The 19,614-nt window shown below is 40.8% G+C and overlaps 1 protein-coding gene across 1 annotated transcript in view; it reads left to right on the forward strand.

Annotated features, from left to right (window-relative positions):
- Positions 1-19,614, forward strand: part of MYO16 (myosin XVI) — a 622,320-nt gene that overhangs the window by 289,803 nt on the left and 312,903 nt on the right. The window contains exon 10 of the mRNA XM_074983196.1: positions 13,304-13,454. Within this exon, the coding sequence (XP_074839297.1) occupies positions 13,304-13,454 (151 nt within the window). The remainder of the gene's footprint in view (positions 1-13,303; positions 13,455-19,614) is intronic.

Raw genomic sequence — 19,614 nt, forward strand, 5'->3', positions numbered from 1 at the left:
TTCTGCCCTTGGATGGGGAAAAAAAAATTCGAGGGCACACTCTTCTGGAGGGGTGCAAGGGTCCCAGAGCTCAGCTGCCCCCTGGAGCCAAAAAGTCTACAGAACAATGAAACAACCCCAGAGTCCTGCAAGCCTGAGTTAACTGGCTCGGTCCAACCACAGGTTTGTCTTTGTTGGGTAGATATATCCTCTGTGGTACCACAGTACAAGTAGTAATACTCTGGCTATCGTTGGTTTCATCAAGACCATGGCCATAGTACTCTTTTGAGTTTTCCTGTTCTGATACGAGGAAATACAGTCTGATTCAGATGAGCGGTCTGTAAGAGTTAACAATACTTTGTAACATACAGATATTTCTCCTGTTGTGATTAGTGAACAATGTATACTTGAATAGAGCAGTTAAGTTCATGTTTTGGACAATATTAAAAAGGAGAGTCAAAAAAAATGTTAGAAACCTATTGCCAATTGTCCCGGCTGTAGCAATGGAATTTAATTTGTCCAATTTGAGTTTGTTACAGCATTTTTCTCTTTGTTTAGAACTGCATGAACAGATGATCCTCAGATAAAGAAAAAAGTTTAATCATCAGTGTGTTAGTCTTATTCTAGGTTATTAAGCAGACTTGATTTTTGTTGAGCATTCATTTGTCTCAGCTGGCTTAAACTCCTGGGGCTATGAAGCAATAATTCTTATATTGGAATAAGTTTCTTTTTTTCTTCTATTGAATAGTTTTAGTATATCTGACTCAGAAAAGGTGGATTAGAAAGCTAAATTACAAGAAATGCCAGTAATGATTGTATGTAAGTGCTCTTTCCTACAATTTGTTCAGGATTTACAAAATGTGATTGTGATATACCTTTACTGTTTGTGTTACCATTTCATCTGAGTTTTTCTTATTGCTCTGATAAAGCATTATTGCTCATGAGTAAAGATACAACAGAACAGTGGAGCATAACATGATAAAAACATAATTCTGCATTGTAGGTCAGATTTTTATTGAAAGGTAAAATATACTACAATACTTGATATTTCATTAAAAATATAAAAATCTTAGTTATGAAGTTTTCTTAAGAACTCCATTTGTTATTCTTCAAGTTCTGTCCCTGTTGTTGCTGCACTTCAGTGTGTGAATGCCTCATGTGCCTATTAGCAGTATACATGTGCCCTATACATGTACCCCAGATATCCTCATGAGACTATGTAGGCCTATGAATGACTCTCATATCTGAGAGGGAGCTCAGCGTGTCCTCCCTGAATGTACTTCTTTGCCTTTGGCAAATTCTGTTTATCTCAGTTTATTTTAAAATTTATTTTGTCAGCTAGTTAGCTGACTTTTTTATTTGGAGGATTGTTTGTTGTTTTCTCCCTCATAAGAGCTCTTTTTTATTTTTTTTCCTGAGAAGGATACAGCCAGTTCAGTCAGTTGTAAACTCTGTCTCACATGCTGTAATGTCATCCCAGCCAGGGACGGACAATCTAAGCACACATGTAGCAGAGTCACACATCCCACACAAGTATAATTTCTGTTTATCACTCAAGACAGAACTGGAAAACCAAGCTATGGCCGTTAATGACAGAGTGCTCCACTTGACCTGCTTTCGAGTCAAATCAGGAGCCCTCTCCCCTCTGTCCCGCTTTTATAGCATCTCTGCCACATTTATCTCTGTTCAGAACCCAGAAAGGGAATGCTTCAGAGTTCTCTTCTAGAGGTCCCAAGAAGAGAGCTCTAACTCCCCTTTTAAAAAGTCTATCTTGAAAAGACCTCTGTTTCTAAACAGGTCAACAACTGTGGGAGATTACGTTGAATGCATGGCACTGCAGAGGCTGAGTTCCTCTAGTACTCATGGGGCAGATAGATCTCATAGCTCAGAGGTTCCAGAGAAAGAGATCCTGTAGCCCAGTGGTTCTCAAGCAGGGGTACAGGTGTCCCCTGGTGATATGCAAAGATCCTCCAGCTGGTACATCAACTCATTTGGATATTAGCCTAGGTTTATAACGGGCTACATAAAACGCACTAGCCAAATCAGTACAAACTTAAATATCATGCAGACAATGAATTCTTTAAATCACTCTATATAATGTGCACTGAAATGTGAGTACAAAATTTATATTCCAATTAATTTATTTTGTAGGGATATGGTAAAATGAAAACAATAAGCATTTTTTCAGTAATAGCATACCATGACACTTTTATACTTCTATGTCTGAATTTGTAATTTTTAAGTGAGATGCAACTTGAGGGAACACAAGGCCAATCAGACCCTGAAAGGGGTACAATTGACTGGAAAGGTGGAGAGCCACTGCTTTAACCCAGCTGACATCAGTTTACAAAAGGCTAATTCTCGCTTTTGACAAGATGGTTGACAGTTTGAACCCTTCCCTGTCTCTAGGCAGTCAGCTGAAACTATTTTCCCATCTGCCCCGTCTGGTCACTTTCTCTACCACTTCCAACAAACTTTGGAATGTATCATCTCGGTGGAACTGACAGTGGAACTGATAATGATGGTGTCTATACCATCCGCTTTTCCTTCCTTCCTCTCTCTCATCCCTCTTCTTTATTTCCTGTTTAGGGAACCCTCTCATGAGCTCGTACTACAGCATGATCTACAATAAAATTTTAGTCTAAAATAAAACTTGCATCTGATGAAGTGGGTCTTTGCCCACAAAATCTTATGCTCCAAAATATCTGTTAGTCTATAAGGTGCTACAGGACTTCTTGTTATTAATAAAACTTTAGTTTGGCTTAACTATATCGATCCAAGGGTGTGAGTGATGTAGTTAAGCCTACAAAAATACCTGTGTATTTGGCGCTAGGTTGACAGAAAAATTAATCCATCGAGTTCACTAAAGGGGATTATCTACACCAATCAGAAAACCCTCCCTCTGGAAGATGGGGAAAGGTTACCACCAACTCCTGCTTTTGCCCCTCAGTTCCACTGCAGCCCATTGCCAGTCACAGCTCCCCTCTCAGCCTTGGCTCCCATATGTTGCCCCCCAGCTCTGGCTTAGGGATGTCAGGTACCTGTTTTTCAACTGTAATGTCTGGCCAGAAAGGGGACCTAGCAACCAGACACTTAAAAGTTAGGTTATGTGCAGTAACTGCCTCTGCCACAGGGGGCAGGAAGAACAGCAACTGCTGCTGGAGCCTGGAGGAGCACTCAGGGATGGCTCCAGTGACAAAGATACCTATGATCCCCTGTCCAGTCCCAGCACAGGTCTCACCCCTGGCCTGACCCACTCACCCCCAACCCCAGAGAATGAGTCTCTCTCTCTCTCTCTCTCTTCCTTGTCCTACCCCACTAAGCCACCATCCTCAGAGCCTGGCTCCTTCTCTCCATCTTGCTCTACTTAACCTCCACCCTCAGAGTGTGGCTCCCCCTCCCACACCTTGTGCTACTCATTCTTTTACCCCTCCACCCTGTGCACACCAGGTAGGGTAGGTGTTACTGAACAAGTTTGGGGACCACTGGCTTAGACAAACAGAGGTCAGTTCCCCAACAGGTGGAAAGCCCCTTAGATTGGTGGAAACATGATCACGAAGTAGGAGTAGTACAGGAGTTCCCTTCCTCCAGCTAATATTAGTGGTAACTGTAGCTAGAGATGTATCCCTGTTGGGATGGATGGCACACAACTTATATAGTACAGGACAGAAAATTTCCCCAAGAAATCACCTTCCCTGTCAAACAGATAGAAGTCCTTGCTTTCATTTTCTGATTCTTTTAAGAGACAAAACTATCCAAGTCATAACAACAGCGTGCCCATGTGTTTTACATAGACCAGAAGGGGTGGGTGAGATCTGCTTCCCTCCTGCACTGAAACAATAGTTATAGGACAGGTGGACAAAACATTCCACAAGAATTTTGGAAATTAATATGCCTAACAGGCAAAACATCACAGCTAATGCTCTTCTCAAGACTACAAATGAGGGTTGGATTCCCAGATGCCTGTTGGCGTATTTCAAACTTATGGGTTCCCAGAATTGGACCTCTTCACAACAGCTACCAAAAACAATGTCACCTGTTTTGTTCAGTTGGAGAGTTACTCTGCATATCACTGAGAGATGCATTCCTTTCCCTTGTTTGGAGAAGTATGTCCTCCCACACCCCTTTTTCTCCAGGTGGTGAACAAAATCAGACACGACAAAGCCACAGTTATCCAAATTGCCTGGATGTGGTCAAGGCAGACATGGTTTCCTTTCCTCCTTTACCTAGCTCTCTGTCCAGTGATAAATTTTCTAATCATTCCTCAAACCCTCTGACATCACATCCACCAACTGTTGAATCCCAATCTAAGAACTCACCACTTCAAGAAGTGGCTTCTCACTGATTCACTGGGTTACAGTCAGCCTGTTGTGCAGAGTAAAACAAATATTACTAACTGGAAAGGAAAGATCAAGTCAGAAATATTTGCCTTTGGAATGGAGGGTATTTAGTCACTGAGGTGAGCTCCAGAAGGTTGTTGAAAAATCTGCCTCATTTCCACTGGTTCTGTTGAATTTAAAAAAACATGGGTCACTTAGCTTCTTAATGGCTTTTCATCCCATGGGTCATGGGTTTTGACTGTTTGTTCTTCCTACCACTGTAACATTTAAGAAAGCACTGAAAGCTTTTTATATAGGTGAAAATCCCCACTTAAGTTTGGGACCAGTGCTCCCAGTAAGCTGTGCACTTATGTGGCTACTCAGGAGGTATTAACAGAGTGCCCACAGCTATGTTTTTAGTTTTTTTGGCGGTGCACATTCACACATGCTTTGATACCCATAAAACTGAGTTCTGCACATGGATGGGAAAAAATCTGCACGTGGATAGAAAACATTGGAGGAAACATTGTTTGTAACCGCTACTTAGTTCTTAAAAATTCATGAAACCTCTCTTTGAGCCAATGGCGATGTGTCTGTTATTGAGCTTGTCTTTGAAGGCGACTTTTGTAATGGATGATATGTGGGTCTTAATGGCAGATGCTCATTTCTGCAAGGACAAGATTTCCTTGTAGCTGTTCCCCAGGTTCCTGTTAAAGAGACCTCTGAGGTTCATCAGAAGTGGATTACTTATCTACCAGTTTTCTTTCCAGAGCCACATCGTTAGTTTTTTAGCTTGATTTTGACAGCCCAGTGCTGTGTCCACACTACAAAAATAACTTTGAAGTTGCTTACTTCGAAGTACAACTTAGAAGTAAACAACCTTGAAGTAAAACGTCTGCACACAGCCTAAATTGAAGTTAAACTGCGAAATAGGGCACTACTCCATTCTTGGGAATGGAGTAAGGACTTCAAAGTTGGGGTCCCTCCTTCAAAGTTAACTTTGAAGTAAGGGAAAATGTGTGTAGACTCTCTGCTGGCTACTTCAATGTAGTGCCTAACTTCGAAGTTAACTTCCAAGTTAGTTCCTAGCATAGACGCACCCCAGATGTCAGAAGAATGTTCACTTTCTGCAACGATAGAACCGAATCATTCATTCATAAAATCTCCTCTAGACTGTGTTGTTTGCAGACAGATTCCAATGGCCTGATATTTCTGCCTTCAGACTGTCAAAATGGATCTCTGGAGCCGTGTCTACACGTGCACGCTACTTCGAAGTAGCGGCACTAACTTCGAAATAGCGCCCGTCACGGCTACACGTGTCGGGCGCTATTTCGAAGTTAACTTCGACGTTAGGCGGCGAGACGTCGAAGTCGCTATCCTCATCAGGAGATGGGGATAGCGCCCTACTTCGACGTTCAACGTCGAAGTAGGGACCGTGTAGTCATTGCACGTCCTGCAACTTCGAAATAGCGGGGTCCGCCATGGCGGCCATCAGCTGAGGGGTTGACAGACGCTCTCTCTCCAGCCCCTGCGGGGCTCTATGGTCACCATGTGCAGCAGCCCTTAGCCCAGGGCTTCTGGCTGCTGCTGCGGCAGCTGGGGATCCATGCTGCAGGCACAGGGTCTGCAACCGGTTGTCGGCTCTGTGTATCTTGTGTTGTTTAGTGCAACTGTGTCTGGGAGGGGCCCTTTAAGGGAGAGGCTTGCTGTTGAGTCTGCCCTGTGACCCTGTCTGCAGCTGTGCCTGGCACCCTTATTTTGATGTGTGCTACTTTGGCGTGTAGACGTTCCCTCGCAGCGCCTATTTCGATGTGGTGCTGCACAACGTCAAAGTTGAACATCGACGTTGCCAGCCCTGGAGGACGTGTAGACGTTATTTGCTACATCGCTTCACGTGTAGACGTAGCCTGGGGGTATTACTTGTTAAGATGCTGCCATTATTTCACCCACTCCTGGTGTGCCAACTCATTCTGTAAGCTTGCAGTCTTCAAGCTTGGCTGCTACTTTAAAATGTTCCAGGATCTGATATCTGCAGAGTCACTACATAGTTCTAGGTATATACCTCTTCCAGGCACTATGCCTTAACCAGTGACTGTAGATGGCATGGGATAACCAGCAGTTCAGTTCTCTCCTGAGTTATGTACTCTTTTCTGAAGCTCCCTCCTCCTTGCAGGGGATTTGCCCAGGAGAAGATGAAGAAATTACTCACCATGTACAATAACTGTAGTTCTTTGAGATGTGTCCCTAAGGGTACTCCATAACTCTTCTTCCTTTTCCTCTGTTTCATAGTTTCTTTATGATACTCAGAGATGGAGAAGGAATTTAGGCGGTTTTCTTGCATAATCCTATATAGCCTGAGTGTGAGGGGAAAAAAAGAATGTCTAAGTAAACACATTGTCCAAGTGTGTGCTGCTAATGAAAATCTCCAATCGAAGCTGTTTGGGGCACACATGCACTAGTAGTAGAGGACCCACATCTTGAAGAACCAGTTATTTCACAGGATGAGTAATTTCTTCATCTAAGGGTTTATGTCCTGTAATGGTATGCAGCAAACCTCCCTTCAGACCATAATGGTTAAGGCATCAACTTAACCACTATAGAAGCAGTTACGGCAGTTTAAAAATGTGTGCATTGGTATGGCTTATTCCAGTTCAGGAAATACATTTAAGCATAAAACAACTTTATACTAATATAACTGCATCCACATCAAGGCTTATGCCAATATAACTGTATTGGAAGTAATCCTTGAAGGTGTGGCACAGTTTGAGAGGTCCTGCTGCAGCACAGACAAGGAGAGGCAGATGGGAAGAAAAGAGCAGCAAAAATTGCCCTGTGCCCTTTTAGCAGCTACAAACACCTTCACCTTCTGTGATAAGACCTGTGGCTGCATCAACAGACTCACAAATAAGAGGGTGACACGAAGTTGTCCTACTCATTGAGTGACTGCTACGAAGAGATTGGAAAAACACATATCCAGTAACCATTGCAGGTACAGGGGTATAACTTTTCTAGTGCAGACAAGGCCCAGCACTCACAAGTAGTCCCACTGACTAGATGAAGGGTGAATACTCTGAATTCAGGAAATGGTTCTTAGATCAATGTTAATTTTGCCACATTGCACATACTGTATATTTTCTGGTATGTATGTTAAAACATTTCAAACACAGCAATTAACACATTTTTAAATCAGTGCAAGAATGCAAAATATAACACTTTTAATTTGGATGAATCTGCATTGCAATGAGAAGCTGGTGGTATACTGAAATGTGTATTTTTAACACTTAAGCATTACATTTATATGATATTTTTATTTAGGTTTCTCTAACATTTTAAAAAATAAAAAATTTAATTAAACCTGGAAAGCTTTGCTGGTGAAGATTTGTAAACTCAAAAGACATTTGTTATGATTATGGAGTTTACAAAGTCTACTTGATTTTGCAACAGTTTGGAAGAACCAGAATTTGCTCATGTAATGATAATTGCATAAATTACGCATGAGATGAGTATTCTCCAACAGAGATTGTAAGATATAAGAATTAGTTTCTGCATTTAAATCTGTGATTAAAGAAAGTTTTCTACATGGACAACTTTCTCTATTTAGTAGATATATTAACAGGGTAGGTGTACACTATGAAGTTGTCAACCTAAGTTCTTTGCGTATCTGGAGTTGACTTAACTTACGTCATCTTACTGAGGTGTGCTAGGTCAACAGAGAGATCCTCCCTTTGACTTACCTTACGCTTCTCATTCAGGTGTAGTGCCAGAGTTGACAGAAGAGTGATTGTGGGGGCAGGGGGCTTGATTTAGCAGGTCTTCACTAGCCCTGATGAATCAGTTGCTGCTGTGTTGATCTCCTAGTAGGAGAGACATAGCTTTAGGAAACTCCCTGTAAAACCATTATTATGTCTTTGAATGTCATCCTCCAAAATTTCCGTCTGCATACAATCCTTTTAGTGTAAAAAATACTAGAAACTGATAACTCAGGTGGTATTTTGAAGCACATTTTAAAAATAAAAGTCAGCAAATTTATCTACATGAACCATTTGAGTATTAGATTAAAATTAAGGTGACTATTGCTTGTATAACACAGTAGAATTTTTCCAGTAATGTGTGCAGATAACATTAGCCCTACCTAGTTCAACTAGATTACCCTTGATAACTGACCTTTGTGTCCGGAATACGTCTTTACCTTTGCCTCAAGCCACATAGCTCCCTTTGTGGTTAATTATCTGGAAGTGGAACACAACATTCTGGAGATGATTGCTCATGCTTAACTACACACCTGCATTACCATAAGATCTTTTTTCCACTGTGCTATAATTGGATTTTCAATGGCATATTTTTTTAACATAGGATTTCACCATGTGACTAACTTGCAATGAATTCTTCTAGCAGAATTTTACCAAACGTCACTCTTTAAAGGAAAAATCCTACTTCTAGCTAAGGTGCCTGTCTGTTTTAATGTTCAGTATCCTTCTGAATCTGAAGCAGAGGGATTTGTTTGTATGATGTGATAGTCTGTCTGTTGGTATTCATGTCATGTTCTTGTTGAAATACAAACTATATTCCAGCGCTTTAGTCAAAGGCTTTTTAAAGTCTTTTAAATACAAACAGTTTGTGTGGCATGCAGGCATAAATCACATTTTTTACACATTTTTGTGAAAGACCTTAGCCTGGGGTTTACATATTACTAATCTGTACTGAATTCTCAAAATGTGTGGTTAATATTAAAAATGTACTGTAATGAACCATCCATAATTTGTTATGATCTTTTCTTTTTAAACTCAAAATGTACCTGCTTGGTCACAAAAGCAGTGGAAGGAAGTTTTGCCATTTATTGCTTGAAGATACCTTCCTTAGCCAGCTTCTACCTGCAAGCCATAAACCACGTTCTTTTGATCTATCTGCCCTGGAGACCTTACATGCTAATTTGAAACGATAGTACAAGCACACATGCTGTGTCTGGGAGTGGTTGGGTGTGCTTCAAAGGGTAGGGATGAGATGGGCTGAGGAGAATGAAGGTTACAGTAGTAAGAGTCTGTTGCTGTCAACATTCACAAAGAGAATACTATATTGGTATTCACTTGCAAATACCAACTGTGAAGATTTTAATGATGATCTTCTATGTGAGTACACCGTCTAATCAGAATATACTGGGTACACTTGTAAACTTGGGAAAACATTCAGATTGGCACAACCAAGGGGTTTGTTTTGTTTTTTCCTAATAAATACTTAAAAAAAATTCAAAAATGCCCGCAATCATGTGGTTCAAACTTTCCATTTAAAGGTTACCTTTTGTGCTGAGATTAAATATTAAAAATGTCAACGCAAAGAACTTCCAGAAAGGGCAGCAGGAAAAGTTGCATTAGAAAGGAATTTGGCATAAAATGTAATATTTTTAAATTAGGTTTTGATAGAATAATCATCCCAGCAGTTTTTTAAAAAGTGTGAGACCCTAAGCATTGAGAGCATTGCGTTCTGAAATATAAAAGCTCCTGCAAGATAAGATCTTTTGCAAATTCTTCAAGATTATACCTTCAGTTAGAGTTGTCTTCTGTAATGCATCATTGCTGTTGGTGAGCACTGAAGTTATTTGTTACTATAAGCAATACACTTCTATTATTCACTAACATTTTAATATTGGATTACTGCTTACAATGGCCCTGATTCAGGAAAGCAATTAGCACGTGCTTTAGTGTACCTCCATTAAAGTTAAGCAGGGGCTTGCTCACAGTTGTAAATAAGAACTGGGTTCACTGTTAAGGTTTGTATTCAGCACCTACTCCTTTCCTCTTGGATCATCAGGACAGAGTCTCCAGGTGAAATCCTGTCCCTGCTACAGTTAACAGCAAAACTCCAACTGACTTCAGTGGACCAGGATTTTATCCTCCATGTTTTCATGTAGTCTTCCTTCCCATATGTTGCCTCCACCTGCACTGTGGTTGGTTGAAAGAGACATAGACAAGAAACAGGGGAAACTGAGTTCAGTACTTCCTTTGATAGATCTTGCTGTGGTGACATTTTGTCAAACTCGCCTAGTGTTCTGAGATGTCTTCTGGGGTTCAGTGTCACAGGTGTGATGTATCTGAAATCAAGTGAGATTTTGTGTGTCTGGCATTGAAGGCTCTTTTTTGTTTGTTTATTTTGGGTTATTCTTGAAAAAGAGAAAAAAATATGGTGTGTTATGAAGTGTAAGTTTGGGGGAAAATCTTAGAGCAGGAATCAGCTCATATTGAAAAGTTTCGTAGGGTGGCAGTCATTTTAGGTATCAGGTATTTTCTTTTTTCACCTTAAATATTTTATATTAATAATGCTGAAACAGTATTGATAGTTAGCTTCGAACCAAGAAGCACGCTGCACTCCTAGAGTACAAATGCTCACCGAGCCAGAGTACCCAGCAAGCACTTAGAGAGGCCAGAAGAACAGTACAGCAGACAGACAGGCGCTGTGCCAACAACCACTGGCTCCAGCTATGCAGCAGCATTCAGACCTGTGCCGACTTTGGTAATCTCAGAGAAATGTACGAGGGTATGAAGAAGGTATTAGGACCCACCCAGAACAAGATGGCACCTCTGAAATCCAAATCTGGTGAAGTCATCGCTGACAAAGCCAAACAGATGGAGCGCTGGGTTGAGCACTACTCCGAGCTGTACTCACACGAGAATGTTGTGGTTGACGCAGCCCTCGATGCCGTCGAGCTCCTACCAGTAATGGACGAACTGGACCAAGAGCCGACTGTGGATGAACTGAAGAGAGCCATCGACAGCATTGCAGCTGGAAAGGCCCCTGGTCAGGATGGTATACCACCAGAGGTAATCAAATGTGCCGCGGACACACTCCTGGAACCCCTACATGAGCTACTGTGCCTGTGCTGGAAAGAGGGTGAGGTTCCACAGGATATGCATGACGCTAACATTGTAACGTTGTATAAGAACAAAGGAGACAGAAGCGACTGCAACAACTACCGTGGAATCTCCTTCCTAAGCGTCACTGGTAAACTGTTCGCTCGCGTCATCCTTGGCAGACTCCAGAAGATTGCTGAGAGGGTGTACCCCGAATCACAGTGCGGATTCCGCGCAGAGAGGTCTACCGTTGATATGGTCTTCTCTCTAAGGCAGCTGCAGGAGAAGTGCAGGGAGCAGAGAAAGCCACTTTACATAGCCTTCATCGACTTGACCAAGGCTTTTGACTTGGTTAGCAGGGATGGTCTGTTCAAACTGCTCCACAAGACAGGCTGTCCTCTACGGTTACTGAAGATGATCCAGTCGTTCCACGAAAACATGAGAGGAACCATCCAATATGACTGCGCATTATCGGATGCTTTCAGAATCAGGAGCGGCATCAAACAAGGATGTGTGCTTGCTCCGACATTGTTCGGGATCTTCTTCGCACTCCTCCTGAAGCATGCCTTTGGATTTTCAACAGAGGGCATCTTGCTGCACACAAGATCTGATGGGAAACTGTTTAACCTTGCAAGGCTGAAAGCGAAGTCTAAGGTGCAAGAAGTCCTCATCAGAGACCAGCTGTTCGCGGACGATGCTGCTGTAGTGTCTCACACAGAAGACCAGCTTCAAAAACTGCTGGATCAGTTCTCCAAAGCGTGCAAGGACTTTGGGCTTACCATCAGCCTAAAGAAGACGAACGTACTCGGTCAGGATGTTGCTGAATCCCCATCAATCAGCATTGACAACTATACATTAGAGGTTGTCCATGAGTTCGTTTACCTCGGGTCCACCATCACTGACACCCTGTTATTGGACACTGAGCTAAATAGGAGGATCGGAAAAGCGGCCACAACTCTGTCCAGACTCAGCAAGAGAGTGTGGAATAACAACAAGCTGTACACTCACACCAAAATGCAAGTCTACAGAGCCTGCATCCTCAGCACCCTCCTTTATGGCAGTGAGACTTGGACCCTGTAAGCCCACCAGGAAAAGAGGCTGAACGTCTTCCAATTGCGCTGCCTCAGGCGCATCCTTGGAATATCATGTAAGGACAGAGTGACCAACACTGCCGTCCTCAAGCAAGCTGGAATCCCAGCCATGCACACCCTCCTCAGGCAGCGTCGACTCCGCTGGCTTGGCCACGTCCACAGGATGAACGATGGAAGGATTCTGAAAGACATCCTGTATGGTGAGCTAGCCTCTGGCAAAAGACCTCCTGGACGCCCCCAGTTGCGTTACAAAGATGTCTGCAAGAGAGACCTCAGAGAGGTAGACATCGAGCTGGACAACTGGGAAGATCTAGCAGACGACCGCAGCAGATGGAGGCAGGGGTTACACAAGGGCCTTCAGAAGGGCGAGTTGAAGATCAGACAGCTAGCAGAGGAGAAGTGAGCGCACAGAAAGCACAATAAGGACTTGCCAGACACCCACTACATCTGCAAGAGATGCAGCAAGGACTGTCACTGTCATGTGGGTCTTTACAGTCACAATAGACACTGTAAATGAAGTCCTCAATTGAAACTTTAAAGGGCGCGATCCATAGTCTATGCAGACTGAAGGATGCCTACTACTACTAGTATTGATAGATTTGAATACAAATGAAATGTGGTATATTTGCTTATTAAAGGTATGCATTTTACTGTATTTAGTGTAATGGCAGTATCTGTGTCAAATTGTTTAAACATATTTTCCAAATAATATAGGGGAGGTTAATCACACATTTAAATTGAGCTTTCAGATTGCTTATTGATTTGCCAACCTAGCACTATCAAATATAACCTCATGCATATTCTATCGGGGTTGCTTAGCTTTCTTCTGAAGCAGACTTGCATAAAAGTGAATTTTAAATCAAAGTGTTTTGCCAAGACCGCTGTACCTTTGGCACAGAACAGTGAAGAGTCTGCAGTTTTCATCCAATTTATGTTTCTTTTTGGATCAGGCACAACTGTTTGAAAAATGAATTGTATTTTAGTTCCACATTCATATTCTCAGTCTTAGCAATCTTCTGTCTGTCAGGTATCTTCAAAAGGAGTCTAATTGCTTTATTGATTCTCTCTGTAGCAACCCCCTAGCTTTACCGATTGCCAAACAAGACAGTTTGCTGGAGAAAGACACCATGTTCAAAGATGCAACAAAAGGTTTATGTAAGCAGCAGTCTCAAGACACTCCATCTGACAATGTCACAGTGAATGACACAACCAAACTTGAACAGGTACATGACAAGTTTTTTAAATATCTTGGCTCTGGAAATTTAAAATTTGATGAACAAGAGTACACAGGAATGTAATCAATTTCATGCTAGAATGTTTGGGTGGCATCATAGCCCAATAATAATTACCAAAATTATTATACCTAAATGTCTTTAGATTGGGTTACCTGGAAAACCACGTCTCCCTCTGCACCCCGTGGGCATAGCTGTGATCAGCAGATATATTTGGTTTTGAAATGTTGAATAATGAATAGGGCACTCAAAGTGTGTTTGCAGATGGGGCCTTTGCATGGTACCAAAGCGCAAACAATTGTGGAAAAATAAACTGGTTTTCCCCTCCTCCCTTTTACTATAATTAAACACAAAGCACTTTATTAATACACTAATTATGCAGTCTCCTTACTATTGAATTTGCAGTTTAATATCCTATGTTTTCACCCTGCTCATAACAATACTGTGAAAATCTTTAATTAATTGTATCTACTCTTAATATTAGTGTTTAAATTACTGTAGCCAGTAATATACATCCTTTATTAATACAATACTGGCTGCCTGACTTACTTGAGGGACAGAGAGCTTATTCAATATCTCTTGCCATTTTGCTGTAAATTCCAAACTATTTATCACCAATAATGTCTTCATTCTATGGATCACAACCAACTTTTTTAAAACCCATGCATTTATGAAGCAGTTCTGATTTCTATAATGTACTCTGTGCTAATTCTTCTACATTAATATATTTTTTTCTTGTTGTGCAAGTTGAGAACTGAAATTTCTGTTGAATGCTGTTGCTTTGAAAGAAGCTTGGCAATATGATTCCATAACAGACAAAATCTTTGCATTAAAAATAAAAGCTTTGAGCATAGGACTGTAAACATGGTACATCTAACAAGGATTCAGGGTAATTTATCCTTAGTATTGGTATTCCAATCTATATTGGAAGTAATCATGTTTTGTTTAATTTTTCATTGTGATATGCAGTGTCATTACTCAGGTTTTATGTTCATATATTATTAAAATGGATCAGCATGATATTTCACATCGTTCATGTTTAGGATACCATACATTCATAGGTAATATGACATGTAGATCAGGCCTTTTTCAGGGGATCTGAGAGAAGATTTTGAATTTATTAGACCTGAAACATTCACTGCCAATATAGAAAACTAGTTTTGGTTTTGGAGTAAAATCGTAATATCTCAGATTTACACACAAATGCAATATGCTAATATAAATTGAACAAACTGCTATCCCCCCTAAAATAAAATTCATATGTCATGAAAGCAAAGATAATGGGGGTCAGATGAGTAATTGTGGTTCGTTCATAATAGCTGAAATATATTTTTGATCTCAACTAGTTTCCTGAGCCAGATCAATAAAGCAGCATTAATAATCATTATTGTTGCATAGCTGGCAATATCTGTTCTTCTCATGAGCTGAGAAGAATGTTTTCTCCAGTATATGATTGAGATTTCGGCCATGAATTAGAGTTGTATATTACATTCCACAAGCAAAACAGCAAAAATACTTTTTTTTTTGATTAAATGATTTCTTTTGCAGAGAGACCTGGAATAGAATGGTTGTGTTATATATTCAAAACCAACAAGTCCCGTGGCACCTTATAGACTAAGAGATATTTTGGAGCATCAAAATATGTGCTAGTCTATAAGGTGCCACGGGACTACTTGGTTTTGAAGATACAGACTAACACAGCTACCTCTCTGATACGTGTGTTATATATTATTGTTCACATAATATGCTGTGGACTGCCAATGCAAGTCTGCTGTTCAGTTGTTGCTTCTTTATTGCTGTAATATTAGATAACATGTGCAGGGGAGGGTAATGTTTGGAAGAATATTGTGCATGGAAAATAGGTTGGATGCAACTTTATTAAAAATAATAATAAATAGTTTCTGGTGATATAGTGTAAATTTCTGAAGTTTTGTTATGAAATCACCTAAAGAGATTACAAACTATTATATATTCCAAAGTGCATGTATACACGTGCATGTGTACGTGCACACACACACAGAGTCAAATGAGCAAATAAAATACTTTGTTCTTACTATTAAAAATAAGTTACCATTCAGTTTCTAATAGATCCATGACTGAGACTATTCATTGACCATTCAGACTATTAGTTTTGAAAGTCTGTCTCCATAGTTTAGGATATTGAGAACCGTATTAAAATATATATGTTGAGGTCACTTTTTTGACAGTTAGACATTGTAGGCACAAAAGAAAAATAAATAGAAATAAGCTCATCTGTTAGCTTAGAAAAAGGAAGGGAATCAAATCAAACTGAAAATGCCCTGGGATGATATATTAAGAATGGAAACAGTGTTTACCCCTCGGTCAATTCATTTGTGAACTTGATGCATGTGAACTGTCTTATATGTATATCTCTTTTTCACTACTTGAGTGTCAATCTAGCTTTTAGGGCATTTGTTTGCTTAACGAGTGACTATCACTACATCCTTCTCCTTGAGTTTGGTTGGATAGTATATCCTGGGGATGTGTATCCTTTTTTTCTATGCACACAGTTTTGATTACTTCTGAAATCAGCGTACAGTTAGTTGGATGTAGACCTGATACGTGTACATGATGGTGTACTATGGCACAAAAGCATTATCGGCATGAATCTAGGATGGCTACAATACTTAAGCATGACACCCTAAATGAACGCAAATGTCATAACATCATATTATTGTGTATGAGTGCAAAACCTACATTGACAGTATTAGGTCAGGAATTAGCCCTATATGCCACATATTTAACATAAACCTTAAATGTATTAGAACTCTTTCGAAATTCTATTTTTTGTTCCTCCACCTGTAAAGCCAGAATGCCTACCAAATGAAGTAAAAATATTGAACGAACTGAAATGTTCCTTAGAATTTCTATGGATTTTAAGTCCATGAGCTAATAAGAATACAGCATTAGGGACATATGATCAACTACCTGACCAGGATAGTGATAGTGACTATGAAATGCTAGGGAAGCTTAGAGAGGATATCATAATAATAATAAAAAAAAGCCTCAGTAATAATGGGGGATTTCAGCTAGCCTCATATTGACTGGGTATATGTCACCTCAGGACAGGATGCTGAGATAAAATTTCCTGATAACTTAAATGACTACTTCTTGGAGTAGCTGGTTCTGGAACCCACAAGGGGAGAGGCAATTCTTGATTTAGTCCTAAGTGATGTACAGGATCTGGTCCAAGAGGTAAATATAACTGGACCACTTGGAAACAGTGACCATAATGTAATAAAATTTGACATCCCTATGGTGGGGAAAACACCTCAGCAGTCCAGAACTGTAGCATTTAATTTCAGAGGGAGAACTACATAAAAATGAGGTTAGTTAAATAGAAATTGAAAGGCACAGTACCAAAATTAAAATCCCTGAAAGCTGCATGGAAACTTGTCAAAGCCACCATAGTAGAGGCTCCACTTAAATGTATGCCCCAAATTTAAGAAAGCACAGTAAGAGAACCAAAAAAGTGTCATAGAAGTGCCAGGTGAAAGAAGCAGTGAGAGATAACAAGGCATCAGTTAAAAAAGTGGAAGCTAAGTCCCAGTGAGGAAAATAGAAAAGAGCATAAACTGTCAAGTTGAATATAAAAATATAAGAAAAGCCAAAAAGGAGGTTGAAGACCAGCTGCCAAAAACTCAAAAAGTAACAAAATGTTTTCAAATACATCAGAAATGGGGGGCCTGCTGAAAAATAGTGGGGCCACTGGACCAATGGGATGCTAAGGAAGCAGTCAAAGATGGTAAGGCCTTTGTGGTGAAACTAAATCAACTCTTTGCTTCAATCTTCATGGATGAAGATGCTAGGGAGATTCCCAAACTTCAGTAATTATTTTTAGATGACAAATATGAAAAATTCTCCAAGATTCAGGTGTTATTAGAGGAGGTTGTGGAACAAATTGATACACTTCACAGTAGCAAGTCACTGGGAGCAGATGACATTCACCCAAGGAAGAACTCAGATTTGAAATTGTACAACTGTTAACTGTGGTTTGTAACTTACCCTTTAAATCAGCTTCTGCACTTAATGATTGGCATTAGCTAACATGATGCCAATATTTAAAAAGGGCTTTAGAGGAGATCCTGGCAATTACAGACTGGTAAGTTCTAACACTGGTGCTGGACAAGTTACCTGAAACTACAGTAGAGAATAAAATTGTCAGACACATAATCTATGTTTAGATTGGAGTAATCTGTCAATAGAGCTTTTTGTTGGAAGATACCTTCTGACAAATTTTCTGTCAACAGATTGCAGACAAACTGCCAAGTGGATCACAAAAGCAATCTCCTCTGTTGACAGAGAGTGGCCAGACTGCCCAGACACTCTATTGGCAAAATGGCCAACTGGAAGCACAGCAGACAGGGCTATCCAGGGTCCCAGAAGCCCTGTCTGTTGGAGGAGGGCCTCCCCAAAATGTCTAGACAGGCTTTCTGTCAACAGATTTCTGACAACAGAGGTGTTATTCATGGGAGCAGATAAGGTTGCTGACAAAAGTTCTGCATTCTGTCAATTTACTGACCACAGAACACCTTGGGAATTTGGACACTCCCTGGGTTTTGTCAACATAACCCACTAGTGTAGACATAGACATAGAGGAACATAATGTACCGTGGAAAAGTCAACATGGTTTCTGTAAAGGGAAATAATACCTTATAAAACTGCTAGAGTTCTTCAAAGGTGCCAATAAGCACACAGACAAGAGGGAACTAGTGGCTATAGTGTACTTAGATTTCCAAAAAGCCTCTGACAAGGTTCTTCACCAATGGCTCTTAAGTAAAGTAAGTTGTCATGGGATAAGAGGGAAAGTCCTCTAACAGGTTGATAACTGGTTAAAAGACAGAAAGCAAATGGTGGGAACGAATGGTATGTTTTCAAATGGAGAGTGGTAACTAGTGGTGTCTCTCAAGGGTGCGTAATGGGACCAATCCTGTTCAACCTATTTGTAAATCAGTAGCATCCAAAACCAATTGAACTGATCACCACATGTCCCCCCACCAGGCCACCGTCCTCCCTCCCACCCCCACAGTCAGGCACTCTACTCTTCCACATCCACACTAGGAACCCTACCGCACACACCCGGTGACTCACCAGAGCTGCTGCTGGAGCCATCCAGCCTGAGCCCTGGAGAGCCAAACCGTGCCATTCCACCCACCCCAGCCCCAAGAGCCATGCTGAGCTGCACCATCCAGCCCAGCCCCGAGCTGTGCCGAGCCCCCAAGAGTAATGCCCACACCACTCAAGCCACCCAGCCCAGCCTGGAGAGCTGCTCCGTGCCACCCAGCCCTGAGCTGTTCCATGACCTAAGCAAGCCACAGGAGGAGCCACCTGTGCTGTTGCTGCTATGCTTGTCCCATCAAGCGGTGGGGCACATGTGTGGAGGGGCAGAGGGTGCTGCACATGTGCAGCTCTAATGAGTCATATTCATCACATCATATTGTCCACTTCACAAACAGACAGCATATTGGACACTGTGGCTATAAATGATCTCAAGAAAGGGGTAAACAGTGAGGTGGCGAAATTTGTTGATGATACTAAAGAGCTCAAGACAGTTAAGAACAAATCAGACTGTGAAGTGCTTCAAAAATATCTCCTGAAGCTGTGCGATTGGGCAACAAAATGGCAAATGAAATTTAATATTCACAAGTGTAAAGTAATGCACATTGAAATAATAATAATCCCAACTATACATACAAAATTATAACTACTCAAGAGATAGATCTTGGGATCATTGTGGATTGTTCTCTGAAAATATCCACTCAGTGTGCAACATCAGCCAAAAAAGCAAACAGAATGCAAGGAATAATTAAAAATGGGATAGAGAATAAACCGGAGAATAGCGTATAAAAGCTATCTAAACCCATGGCACACCCACATCTTTAATACTGAGTACAGATGTGGTTTCCTTATCTCAAAAAAAAAATCTTGGCATTGGAATAGGGTCGCAAAAACTATTACAGAGTTGGAAGAGGTGTCATATGAAAAAAGATTTAAAAGACTGGGACTTTTCAGCTTAGAAAAGATGAGACTAAGGAGGGATGTGATAGAGGTCTATAAAATCATGACTGGTATGTAAAAAGTGAATAAGGAAAAGCTATGTACTTGTTCCCGTAATATAAGAACTAGGGTT

Source organism: Carettochelys insculpta, chromosome 1, assembly GCF_033958435.1.
Source record: "Carettochelys insculpta isolate YL-2023 chromosome 1, ASM3395843v1, whole genome shotgun sequence".
NCBI classification, from domain to species: domain Eukaryota; kingdom Metazoa; phylum Chordata; order Testudines; family Carettochelyidae; genus Carettochelys; species Carettochelys insculpta.